Genomic DNA, 12,669 nt, shown 5'->3' on the forward strand with positions numbered 1-12,669 from the left:
CCAAGCTGAGAGGAGTAATGAAATGGCTACCGACCTTTATGTGAGGAAAATAATACTAATAATTTTTTTAAAAACCCAAGAGAAAAAGAAAACCGATCTGGTTCTCCAAACAAGTGGCAGACAAAATAAAGGCAAAAGATTTAGCATTCCTGAAATTTATTATTTTTTAAACCCCAGGAGAGGAGTACAGAAAGGAATACCGGATGAAATTAAAAGAAGTAAAGAGATTCGTAAAAGACAGGCTCACTTTCATGGTTCTCCAATTTATGTTTATTCTGATGTTTCTCGTACAACTCAAATGTACAGGTGAGAATTTCTTCAGACTAAGAACTTAGTCTCTTAGTATGACCCTTTTCTTGAAATTTCCCAGACAGTGTCAGGTGAAATTTCAAGGAAAAGTTATCGATGGCTTTTACAAAGCCACGATAGAGGTTTCTACTGCAGGCCGATGAGGTAAATGCTCCAAGGCTCATTGGAATTCTATGAGCATCGGAGCATTTACCTCACCGGCCTGCAGTAGAAACCTCTACTGTGGCTTTGTAAAAAGAGCTCTATATTTTTCTGGAACCCTTACAGTTGGAGAAATTGATAGTTCAGGAAGCCAAAGCATCTGGTGTGTTATTTTCTTAATGTGAGAAGTAATATAGGTTTATATATTTGTACAAGAGATTTACATAAAGTAACTGGATGGAATTTTAGGTAAAATGTTGGAATAGGGCTAGAAAACTCAATCTGGGTGATTGTAACCTTTAAGCTCTCCTCTCATTTTCTTCTTTTTTCTTAATGACATTGGCATATTCGTAGATTGATTTTGTTTAATTCGATAATTATACCTCTTTTTTTCTGATAGTGAAACTATGGGCTCCTTTTACTAAGGTGCGCTAGCGGTTTTAGCGTGCAATACAATACCGCACGCGATAAACACTAACGCCTCCAAAGAGCTTGCATTAGTATTTTTCATTTAGTATGTGGTTAGTGCGCGCTAAAAACGCTAGCACACCTTAGTAAAAGGAGCCCCATGTCAGTATATTGGTTACTTTTTTCTTTGTCAAATTGTTTCTTGAAAATTCTTAATAAAAATAAGCAAAGAGAGAGATATATCTGGCGTAAGTGCAAGTGGAAAGAGCAAATGTAAAAAAGGGAGACAAAAATTTTTTGCATGTATATTAGAGAAAGGAGGAAGACAAAAAATAGAACTGTGAGACTGAAACTAATAACTGCTATTTGGAGAGTGATGAGGAAAAAGCAAATGTGCTAAACAAATATTTCTATTCTGTGTTCACGGAAGAAAATCTGGAGGAGGACTGCTATTGGCTGGCAAAGTTACACGTGAGAATGGTGTGGATACTGCATCATTCATGGAAGAAAGTGTTTATGAACAACTAGAAAAATTGAGGGTGGACAAAACCATGGAACCAAACAGGATCCATCTCAGGATACTGAGGGAGCTCAGAGAGGTTCAGGTGGGTCCTCTTAAAGATTTGCTCAATAAATCCTTGGAGACAGAGTGGTTCCATGGGATTGGAGAAGAGCGGATGTGGTCCCTCTTCATAAAAGTGGTCACAGAGATGAAGCAGGAAACTACAGGCAGGTAAGTCTCACTTGAATTATTGGAAAAATAATGGAAGCGTTGCTTAAGGAAAGGAAAGTGAATTTCCTAGAATATAAAGGGTTACAAGATCCGAGGCAATGTGGTTTTACTAAAGGTGATACATTTGGGGATTCATGATCTCCTCTTCCCCAAGTCCTTTATTATGTGGTGCATTCCTCCATGCATATTTACCTTATTTCAGTATTGCATTAGCTGGGCACAAAAAATTGACCCCTCTCTTTATACATTCGTCATCTCTTTGCATTCATAGCCATGTCCATGCCTCTATTTGTTTACAACAAAACCTCCTCATAGTCACAAATCCCACCAAGTGTAGCAGATAATTATTTTGGTTTGAAGGAGCCAACTCCCCCCTACATACACACATACACAATCTTTAGTGGCTCACACATTCTATTGCCTATGTATCCCATACCCCGCACTCTCCACTCCTAAACATGTCTGCCTTACACTCATGCATACCCAACAATCCTACAACACCTTACAGCACCAATCACATTCACATAGCCACCCACTTACTCATTTAGTCAGACAAAGTGTCGTCATAAAATACTTATTTCATAAACTTTTCAACTTCTATATTGCGGATAATGGCTGATGTCCATTTTTTTTCCTAGGGTAATGTATCCCTAGTGATCAGAAAGAGATAAAAATCTGCCTTCATAATTTCTCTCAAACTAGATTATTGTCATTGAACCTTGGAAATTTTATACCACCGATCTAGTATGAATGGGATTATGAATCATTTCCAATTTTCATTTTAGGATTTACTTTTATAATAAGTAAACATAATGGCTTGAAGTTTTGATTTTGTTCATCAAAGGCAAACAATTGACAAACCTGGGGCATCTGAAAAAGGCCTAACTAGGAAGACAATTTTTCCCCAAACTACATGAATGCAACAGTTGTAGTCATGAACAAAAATTACAGTTTAGGAAATCCATTAGTAACTTACTGCTAATCCCATCAACATGTTTTCACCAACTGTGATCTGAATCCTCAGTCCAAACAGGGCATTCATGCTTTTCAGTTTCAACTTATTCATTAGCTGGGTATGTAGCTCATATTCCATAAACGGCAGCAGGTTGCTGATAGCTGTGGCATTTGCTTCTGCTTGTGCTTTCTTTTTCAAGCGACATAACCTGTTCAACAGATGATTTATATGGGATTCAAAGTGGTACGAGAGAGTATGCTAAATGTCATTTGTTCCTAAATATTGACTATAATTCAGCCTCAGAGGCCAATGAAACAAACTGCACTAAAATGAACAAAGGTAAATTTGTGGGTTAGAGGCTGAGTTAACATATGGAGTAGAGAGTTAGTCTAATATTAAAGCAGCAAGCTGGGAACAAAGGATGCCAGTTCAAATACCACTGTACCTCCTTGTAATCTTGAAAAAGACTTAACCATCTACAGCAGTGACCCGCAAACTTTGTTGAGCCATGGCACACTAAACGTAGTGGCTGTAGCTTGAGGCATCTCTAAGTGTGTGGACGTCGCAGTATGACATCACTTACATGTGTGACGTCATTACGTCGACATCTGCGCAGACCCTCCAGATAGGCCCTGAGCCACCAGTGGGGGATGCCAGCAAGGAAGAGGGCCAGAGAGAAGGAGAGGCACTGGTGTCGGCTGACTGCCTACAGGACGTGCCTCTCACCATGAGAGGCATGTCCTGTAGGCAGTCAGCCGGTGCCTCTCCTCCTACCCAGTGTATCACGGCACACCTAAAATCTCAGGCGGCACACAGTTTGCAATACACTGATCTACAGCCTTAGATATAAATTTAGATGGTATGGTTTTTGAGGACAGGGACATACCTACTATTTCTGAATGTAACATGCCTTGAGCTACAACTGAAAAGACATTTGCTTTTATGTAGGTTACAGGTTGTCCTTGTGAAGGCCTAGTACACACCTATTTTTGGCCTATATGTTTGTTTGTTTTTTAACATACTGGCACAAAATCCTGCAGAAATAGGAGTTAGACCAGGTTTCAGCCCAGTCCTTGGGACAGCACCCAACCAGTCAGGTTTTCAGGTTATCTACAATGAATATGCACGAGATGGAGTTGCATACAATTGAAATAGTGCATTAAATTATTTTATGTATATTCATTGTGGATATTTTGAAAATCAGCCTGACTTGGTGTGTCCTAAGGACTAGTTTTAGATTGTAAGCTCTTTTGAGCAGGGACTGTCTCCTTCGTGACTCTGTATAGCACTGCGTACGTCTGGTAGAGCTATAGAAATAATTAATAGTAGTAGTAGTAGGTTGAAAACCCCTGAGCTAGCCTGAAGCCATGAAGTTATATCTGCTCAGGAGCAGGCCTAAATGTTAGTACACAGGTGCACAAACCGTGACTCTGCCTGCACTATGCCTGACTATTCCCCTGTACATGCGTACTCTTAAAAGCATTTAGAAGTATATGCCTAATTGCATTGCACCTACTTTTATGCATGTGGTAATTTTATGAGGCCTTTTATAGCACAAATGTGTGAAAAACCTTTATAAAATTACCTCCTTATATGCAAAATTCTCATAAACATATCATTTGTTTAGCTAAAGGTGGCACAAATTCAATGCTAAGTGATTGTGATGTAAAATTGTGCAAAGCAGCTTATTAGCTATAAATGCACTGTTGAACTGCTTGCAAAAAATGCTTTGGAAATGCTGTATTATAAAGTATTACACCTTACTATTGTGTAGGCAAGTATTTCACAATCAAGACTGAAGAAAACTATGCTTAGTATTTAACAACTGAACTCATTTGTATATGATGACCAACAAAAAAACCCCTGCATACTGAATGAACCAGGACAATACAATTTATAAACTACTACCTATGAACTGACATCAATTAACCCACAGTTGCATATAATAATTGTCAAAGACGTAACATATTTGATCCAATCTCTTGTATGTATATAAAGTTTACCTATAATAATGGTCAAAGTTAGTACTTGTTTTACCCAGTCTTTATAAGCATACAAGCCTTTCTATAACAATATGCTATCTGTATCCTGCTTAGAACTGAGATATGTGAGGATTTGGCAGGATATAACAAAACATATACAATACTTTTATCTTAAACCGAAAATAAAATTATTTTTTCTACCTTTACTCTTTTTTTTCCAATTATAGTCTGTGTCTCTGGTTTCTGCTTTCCTCATTTTCTCTTAACTGTCATTTTACTCTCCTCCATTCTATTTCAGCTTTCTTTAATTTATTTTCTGCCTCTACCTAGATTAAATTCTATCTTACTATCCAGTCCTCAGTTTCCTTCTTTTCACTGTTGTCTATCTACAGCTTGTCACCTCTTTCCCTCACCCCCTCCAGTAGCTTACTAACTCTATCTTCTTCCCCCCATACAGCATGTGTCCTTTTTATTTATCCCTTCCTTTTATCCAGCATGTGCCTTCTTTCTCTACCCCGTTCCGTCCAGTGTATGAGTCCTCTCCTCCCCACTTCTATCTGGCATATTCCCCGTCTCTCCTACTCACTTCCATCCAGGGCCTGTTCCCCTCCTTTTCCTCCCCACTTCCATCCAGTGTCTGCGCCCCTTCTCTCTCCTCCTCACCTCAGTCCAGCATCCGTTTCCCTCTCTCTCTTCCCCACTACCATCCAGTGGTATGCTTCTCTCCCCCTCCCCACTTCCATCCAGCGCCTACCTTTTCTTTCCATCCAGTGCCTGCCTCTTCTTTCTCTCTCTCACTTGACCCAACTTCCATCCAGTATCCTGCCCCTTCTCTCTCTCTCAACCCACTTCCATCCAGAATCCTGCCTTCTCTCTCTCCCTCAACCTCACTTCCACCCAGTATCCTGACCATTGTCTCCCTCCATCTCATTTCTATCTATCTTCCTGTCCCTTTACTGCTGCTACTGTTCTGAACCAGCAGCAGCAAATGCAAATCCAGCTATTGTGGGACCTTCCTGCACCTACCCACAGCTAATGACTCTGCCCAGGAATGAGGAAGTGACATCAGAAGGGGTAGACCAGCAGCTGTGGGTAGGTGCAGGAAGATTCCATGATAGCTGCATTTCAGTTTGCTGGTTTTGGAAAGCAGCAGCAGTAGAGTAGGATGGGACTGCACAGCTGAACTGCATTCTACCAAAAGGTATGTGGCTGTGCAGCTTAGAAGGAACGCTGGGAAGGTGCTGGAGCTAAGGAGGAGCTGGGAACTCACAGCTTGATGCTGCTTTTAAGGTATGGGAACGTCTAGATTCAGGACCAGCTCACTGTTGGGATCCAGCCTTCCCATTACCATAGGAATGCCACAAGAACAGTTTCCATTTCCGCGGCACAGCCCACCATTTCTGTGATATTCTGGGGGATTTTTTAAAAGTTGTTCCCGTTATCGCAGTAGTGGCTCCCATGTCACTCTAGTTCCCATCACCTCCTTTTTCCTGATGGCCATTCCTCTCTCTATGCATCCAAGAAATCTTTTGGCCTTTGTGGTTACCTGTTTGGGCATCTTAAGATCATCAGATATGATCACCCCCAAGTCCATCAAGTTACTTTGCCACCCTATATTGTATGGCTCCCTCAGGTATCCTTGACCCTGCATTTTTTAAGCATTAAATCTTAGCTGCCAAATTCTAGACAAAGCTTCACTAGATCTCTCCACATTCTATCCACATTTTCAAGGGTGTCCACATTATTACAGAATTTGTTATCATCTGCAAAGAGGAGAGATATTCCTTCCGCAATATTGCTCAGAACAATGTTAAATAGTTGGGCCAAAGCCCGATTCATGTGGCACTTCAGTGGTAACAGTTTCTTGGAGTGAACTCCATTTGCCACTACCCTTAACACCTCCCACTTAATCAGTTTTTAACCCAAACAGTCTCTTTAGGCCCTATGCCAAGAGCACTCAGTTTATTTATCAGTCACTTATGAGGAAACATATCAAAGGTGTTGCTAATATCTAACTATATCACATCTAGCACACTCCCTAGATCCAACTGTTTGGTCACCCAGTTATAGAAGTTTATCAGATTAGTTCAGCAATACTTCTAGTAAAAACGTGATGCCTTGGGTCCTGATATCCACTGGATTCCAGGGATGCTGAAAGCTGAGGCCTAACCTTCAAGAATTGACAATGCAAAGCATCCTGGAAGAATTATCTTCCTGGTGCAGCCTCTTTAGGTGGTAGGGGGTTCATAGAGAATCCTATATAATAAAACCCCAGCCGTGCATGCGCACTCCTACCTGCGTGTTCCATTTTACCTGTTCCGTGAGATGTAGGTCCGTGGTGGCAGGAGTGTGCATACGCAGGTCCCCAGCCTTACAGCACCTAACTACACTCGCTGGCAGGACTGGCCACCAGCGCTGGACTCCCTGCTCTGGTAAAAGTAAGTTCTTCGCCTTGCCGGCTCCCCCCCTTCCCTTCCCTTCGTCCCAACTCCAAACCTGCCGACTCCAGCAGCGTCTGCATCACTCTACACATGCTGCTTCGGGGCCGTAGAAGGCCTGGGGAGAGGAAGAAGTGATATGGATTGCTCTGAAAAGAGAAGATGGAACTTCTATCTATGTGGGTGTAGTCTACAGACCTCCGACTCAATCGCAGCAAATTGATAAAGATCTGATTGTGGATATCCAAAAGTTTGGAAGGAAAGAGGAGGTTCTGCTGTTGGGAGATTTCAACCTGCCGGATGCGGACGGGAATGTTCCGTCTGCAGAATCAGAAAGAAGTAGGGAGATTGTGGATGCCTTTCAAGAGGCTCTGCTCAGACAAATGGTGACGGAACCCACAAGGGAAAAAGCGATATTGGATCTGGTCCTCACAAATGGAGAGAGTATCTCTAATGTTCGAGTGGGTGCTCACCTGGGAAGTAGCGATCATCAAACGGTTTGGTTTGATATAATGGCTAAAGTGGAGAGCGGCCGCACGATACTTAAAGTCCTAGATTTCAAACGTACGGACTTTAATGCTATGGGAGAGTACCTGAAGAAAGAGCTGTTATAACGGGAGGACATAAGAGAAGTGGAAAGAGAAAAAGGAAGCCGATATGGTTCTCCAACCTAGTGGCTGAGAAAATAAAGGCGAAAGAGTTGGCGTTCGTGAAATATAAAAAAAACCAAGAAGAGGAGAGCAGAAAGGACTACAGGGTGAAACTGAAAGAAGCCAAGAGAGAGATATGTCTGGCGAAAGCACAGGCGGAAGAACAAATGGCTAAAAATGTAAAAAAGGGAGACAAAAATTTTTTCAGATATATTAGTGAAAGGAGGAAGATGAAAAATGGAATTGCTAGGCTAAAAGATGCTGGGAACCAATATGTGGAAAGTGATGAGGAGAAAGCGAATGTGCTAAACAAATACTACTGTTCTGTGTTCACAGAAGAAAATCCTGGAGAAGGACCGAGATTGTCTAGCAAAGTTACACGAGAAAATGGAGTAGATTCTGCGCCGTTCACGGAGGAGGGTGTTTATGAGCAACTTGAAAAACTGAAGGTGGACAAAGCGATGGGACCAGACAGGATCCATCCCAGGATACTAAGGGAGCTCAGAGAGGTTCTGGCGAGTCCTATTAAAGACTTGTTCAACAAATCTCTGGAGACGGGAGTGATTCCTGGGGATTGGAGGAGAGCGGATGTGGTCCCTATTCATAAAAGTGGTCACAGGGATGAAGCAGGAAACTACAGGCCGGTGAGCCTCACTTCAGTTGTTGGAAAAATAATGGAAATGTTGCTGAAAGAAAGGATAGTGTACTTCCTTGAATCTAATGGGTTACAGGATCCGAGGCAACATGGCTTTACAAAAGGTAAATCGTGCCAAACGAACCTGATTGAATTTTTTGATTGGGTGACCAGAGAGCTGGATCGAGGACATATGCTAGATGTAATTTACTTGGATTTCAGCAAAGCCTTTGATACAGTTCCTCATAGGAGGCTGTTGAACAAACTTTAAGGGCTGAAGTTAGAACTGGTGAACTGGGTCAGAAACTGGCTGTCGGACAGACGCCAGAGGGTGGTGGTTAATGGAAGTCGCTCAAAGGAAGGAAAGGTGAGTAGTGGAGTCCCTCAGGGATCAGTGCTGGGGCCAATCCTGTTCAATATGTTTGTGAGTGACATTGCTGAAGGGTTAGAAGGAAAAGTGTGCCTTTTTGCAGATGATACCAAGATTTGTAACAGAGTAGACACCGAAGAGGGAGTGGAAAATATGAAAAAGGATATGCAAAAGTTAGAGGAATGGTCTAATGCCTGGCAGCTAAAATTCAATGCAAAGAAATGCAGAGTAATGCATTTGGGGATTAATAATAGGAAGGAACCATATATGCTGGGAGGAGAGAAGCTGATATGCACGGACAGGGAGAGGGACCTTGGGGTTATAGTGTCTTAAGATCTAAAGGTGAAAAAACAGTGTGACAAGGCAGTGGCTGCTGCCAGAAGGATGCTGGGCTGTATAAAGAGAGGCGTAGTCAGTAGAAGGAAGAAGGTATTGATGCCCCTGTACAGGTCATTGGTAAGGCCCCACTTGGAGTATTGTGTTCAATTTTGGAGACTGTATTTGGCGAAGGACGTAAGAAGACTTGAGGTGGTCCAGAGGAGGGCGAAGAAAATGATAGGAGGCTTGCGCCAGAAGACGTATGAGGAGAGACTGGAAGCCCTGAATATGTATACCCTAGAGGAAAGGAGAGACAGGGGAGATATGATTCAGACGTTCAAATACTTAAAGGGTATTAACGTAGAACAAAATCTTTTCCAGAGAAAGGAAAATGGTAAAACCAGAGGACATAATTTGAGGTTGAGGGGTGGTAGATTCAAAGGCAATGTTAGGAAATTCTACTTTACAGAGAGGGTGGTGGATGCCTGGAATGCGCTCCCGAGAGAGGTGGTGGAGAGTAAAACTGTGACTGAGTTCAAAGAAGCGTGGGATGAACACAAAGGATCTAGAATCAGAAAATAAGATTAAATATTGAACTAAGGCCAGTACTGGGCAGACTTGCACGGTCTGTGTCTGTATATGGCCGTTTGGTGGAGGATGGGCTGGGGAGGGCTTCAATGGTAGGGAGGGTATAGATGGGCTAGAGTAAGTCTTAACAGAGATTTCGGCAGTTGGAACCCAAGCGCAGTACAGGGTAAAGCTTTGGATTTTTGCCCAGAAATAGCTAAGAAGAAAAAATTAAAAAATTTAAATTGAATCAGGTTGGGCAGACTGGATGGACCATTCGGGTCTTTATCTGCCGTTATCTACTATGTTACTATGTTAGATTGACTGGTTTAAAGTTACATGCAAATGACAGAATATTCAAGCCTAATAAAATTGCTACAATAATTTTTAATAATAATTTGCCAACCTGGCTTGAATAAGACAGCCTTTCCCAGTGACTGTTGCTTCTGTAGGCAGATCTATTGTTGTAAAAAGAACATCAGGAACTTTTTGCTTTCTGCAACTATAGCAGAATGTGAGATGGGCTGGAAATGGCATGTTCAACTCATCATATGGTATATGACAAAATCCACAACCAGGAGGTGAAGGTTCTTCAATCCTAGAATGAGAATTTTGAAAAATGTTTACAATTTTAAAAATAAAACTACTACTTGCATGTGTCTGTGCATATTTATAGAAAGAAAATAAAGGGCTAGATCAGTGTTTCTCAACCCTCTCCTGGAAGCATATTTAGTCAGTCAGTTTCTCAGGATCACTACAATCAATATGCATGAGGTAGATTTGCATATAATGGATATCTACAATATGCAAATTTGTCTCATGCATATTCACAAAAACTTGACTGGTTATGTGCACCTCTAGGAGAGGGTTGAGAATCAGTGGGCTACATTTACTAAAATGCACTAACACTGTTAATATGAGATATGTATTAGTAAATAGATGTTACTGCACAAAATAAGACCTGTGGTAAGTGAAGCACATTAATATGTTAGTGCACAGTAATGTGAAAGCACCTTTTAGTGAATCCAGCCCACTGTTTAGAATATTTGTAACAAACTGAGTACCTAAGTGTTGCATTAGCAGTGCAGGAGGCAACCTGAAGAAAATGTGGAGAACTATATATAAACATGTAAATATACATGTACATATCTGTCTGTATGTGTATGTGTAATATAAAATATCTGTATATACATGTATGTTCTGTACTTAATAGGAGCATGTTTTATTTGACTTCTTGTAAAGAGAGGAGATAACCTCTTATAAGGTATAGGGTTTTGTGCTTTGAATTCCAGAAAATTCCATTTCATATTTCTAGCCAATATTTTAAAAAGTTACCACCATAAATCAGGTATTTTTCTTAGTTAAGTTATAATGCTTTTTTTGGCTAATTTTCTTTGCATTCTTCTCTTCAGCCCTTCCCATACAATTCCAGTTGAAATATTATTCAAGCAAAAGTTACGTTACATTTCCTTCAAGGACTGACTTGTGGGTCAATATTCAAGTATCACAGCAAACCTTTTTCTTTCAAACACTGGTCATGGCATTTAGATATATATTCGGAACAACAAAAGAAGAGGCACAGGAGATGTCAAAAACCAACCTTCAGTTACATATACTTTATTGAGAAATAGTCCAAAGTCCAAATACAAGTCCTTGATTAAAATATAAATATGGTCCAGTCTAGGATTCAAGTTTCGGCAACTGCGTCACCTACTTCAGGGGACTACAAGGTACTTGTAATGCTCTGTAAATTTATCAGTAATGCTCCTCTTCTTTTGTTATTCTGGTTCTCTTCGAAGCTTGGTTTCTTCTTTTTTTGTTCTTTCCTTATTTATATATATATATATATATATATATATATATATATATATATATATATTCAACATCCCTATCTGGATAATAAGTAGTGTTGAAAATACATGTACAGCAGTGACTGATGCTAGCTCTACAGATAGTGGTGGAATTCAGCTGCTATCCATACAGTTTAAATTAAGCCAGTTTTTTGCTAATTTAAACTAGTCAGCATAGCTATATGGATTGTGGTTGTAACATAGCCAGCTATCTGAAGAGTTGGGCAAAATACAAAGGCTCCATCCTGTCCCAACAGTATCCAGATAGTGCCACTGAAAATTAACAAATAGGATGCTTGTCCATACAGGGATATAATCAATAAGGTGGGCACCCTTTACACAGGGCATATCTTACAGGTAGGCGCACATATGGGTAGAGTCTGGACATGACTCTCACATGAATAACTTAGGGCTCCTTTTACAAAGCCGCGCTAGGGCCTTAACACACGGAATAGTGTGCACTAAATTGCCACGCACACTAGCCGCTACCGCCTCCCTTTGAGCAGGCAGTAGATTTTTGGCTAGCGCGCGCTAATCCGGTGCATGCGTTAAAACCGCTAGTGTGGCTTTGTAAAAGGAGCCCTTAGAGAATATATAACAAGTTACACGTGTATCTCTAGCATTTAGGTGCAACCACTTACACCAGCTCTATGGCTGACAAAATGAATATTGGTTTCCTGTTACAGCATATATCAAATTCAAATGTTGACATTGGTTCACATTTTACTCAAACACCTTTATACAAGGATAAATCAAAAAGTAAAGGCAAAATACATTTAATGGCTTTGATAGAAGTAACTGTGAGGAACTGAACATATCACTTTTCCACATAGTCCTCCAGCAAGACAACACATTTGTTGTATCGTTTAACTAGCTTCTGCATTCCTGCAGAGAAGTTTTTTGGCTGCTCCTAAAGCCAGGTGAGCACCGTTTCCTTTACTTCATCATGCTTTGTCTTTTGCTTTCCAGGTTGCAGTAATGCGCCCGTGTCTCGTCACTGGTGACAATTCTCTCCAGAATACTTGTTCTTCTTAATACCATCTCAGGAACTGGATCACAACCTCTAAACGCTGTTGCTTGTGCAGATCGGTAAGCTGTTTGGAAACCCATCATGTGCAAACTTTCCTGTATCCAAAGTCATCATGTATTATGGCAAATGCAGTTCCTTAGCTGATATTAAAATCTGCAGCCAATTAAAGACACCATTATCCTTTGGTCTTCTCTAATCAAGCAATCCGCCCTATCAATGCGCTTTTGTATACACAATTTTGATGGGCGACCAGAATGACCTTCATCGGTTACACCTGTTCTTCC

At 40.9% G+C, this 12,669-nt stretch overlaps 1 protein-coding gene across 12 annotated transcripts in view; it reads right to left on the reverse strand.

Annotated features, from left to right (window-relative positions):
• The window catches only part of C2CD5 (C2 calcium dependent domain containing 5), a 377,832-nt gene that overhangs the window by 104,272 nt on the left and 260,891 nt on the right, over positions 1-12,669 (reverse strand). For all 12 annotated transcript variants that reach the window (XM_033951251.1, XM_033951262.1, XM_033951260.1 and 9 more), the window contains 2 exons: positions 9,912-10,103; positions 2,568-2,754 (listed from right to left, as the gene is read on the reverse strand). In XM_033951251.1, the coding sequence (XP_033807142.1) occupies positions 2,568-2,754; positions 9,912-10,103 (379 nt within the window). The remainder of the gene's footprint in view (positions 1-2,567; positions 2,755-9,911; positions 10,104-12,669) is intronic.

The sequence above is a fragment of the Geotrypetes seraphini genome, chromosome 7, assembly GCF_902459505.1.
Source record: "Geotrypetes seraphini chromosome 7, aGeoSer1.1, whole genome shotgun sequence".
In the NCBI taxonomy this organism is placed as follows: domain Eukaryota; kingdom Metazoa; phylum Chordata; class Amphibia; order Gymnophiona; family Dermophiidae; genus Geotrypetes; species Geotrypetes seraphini.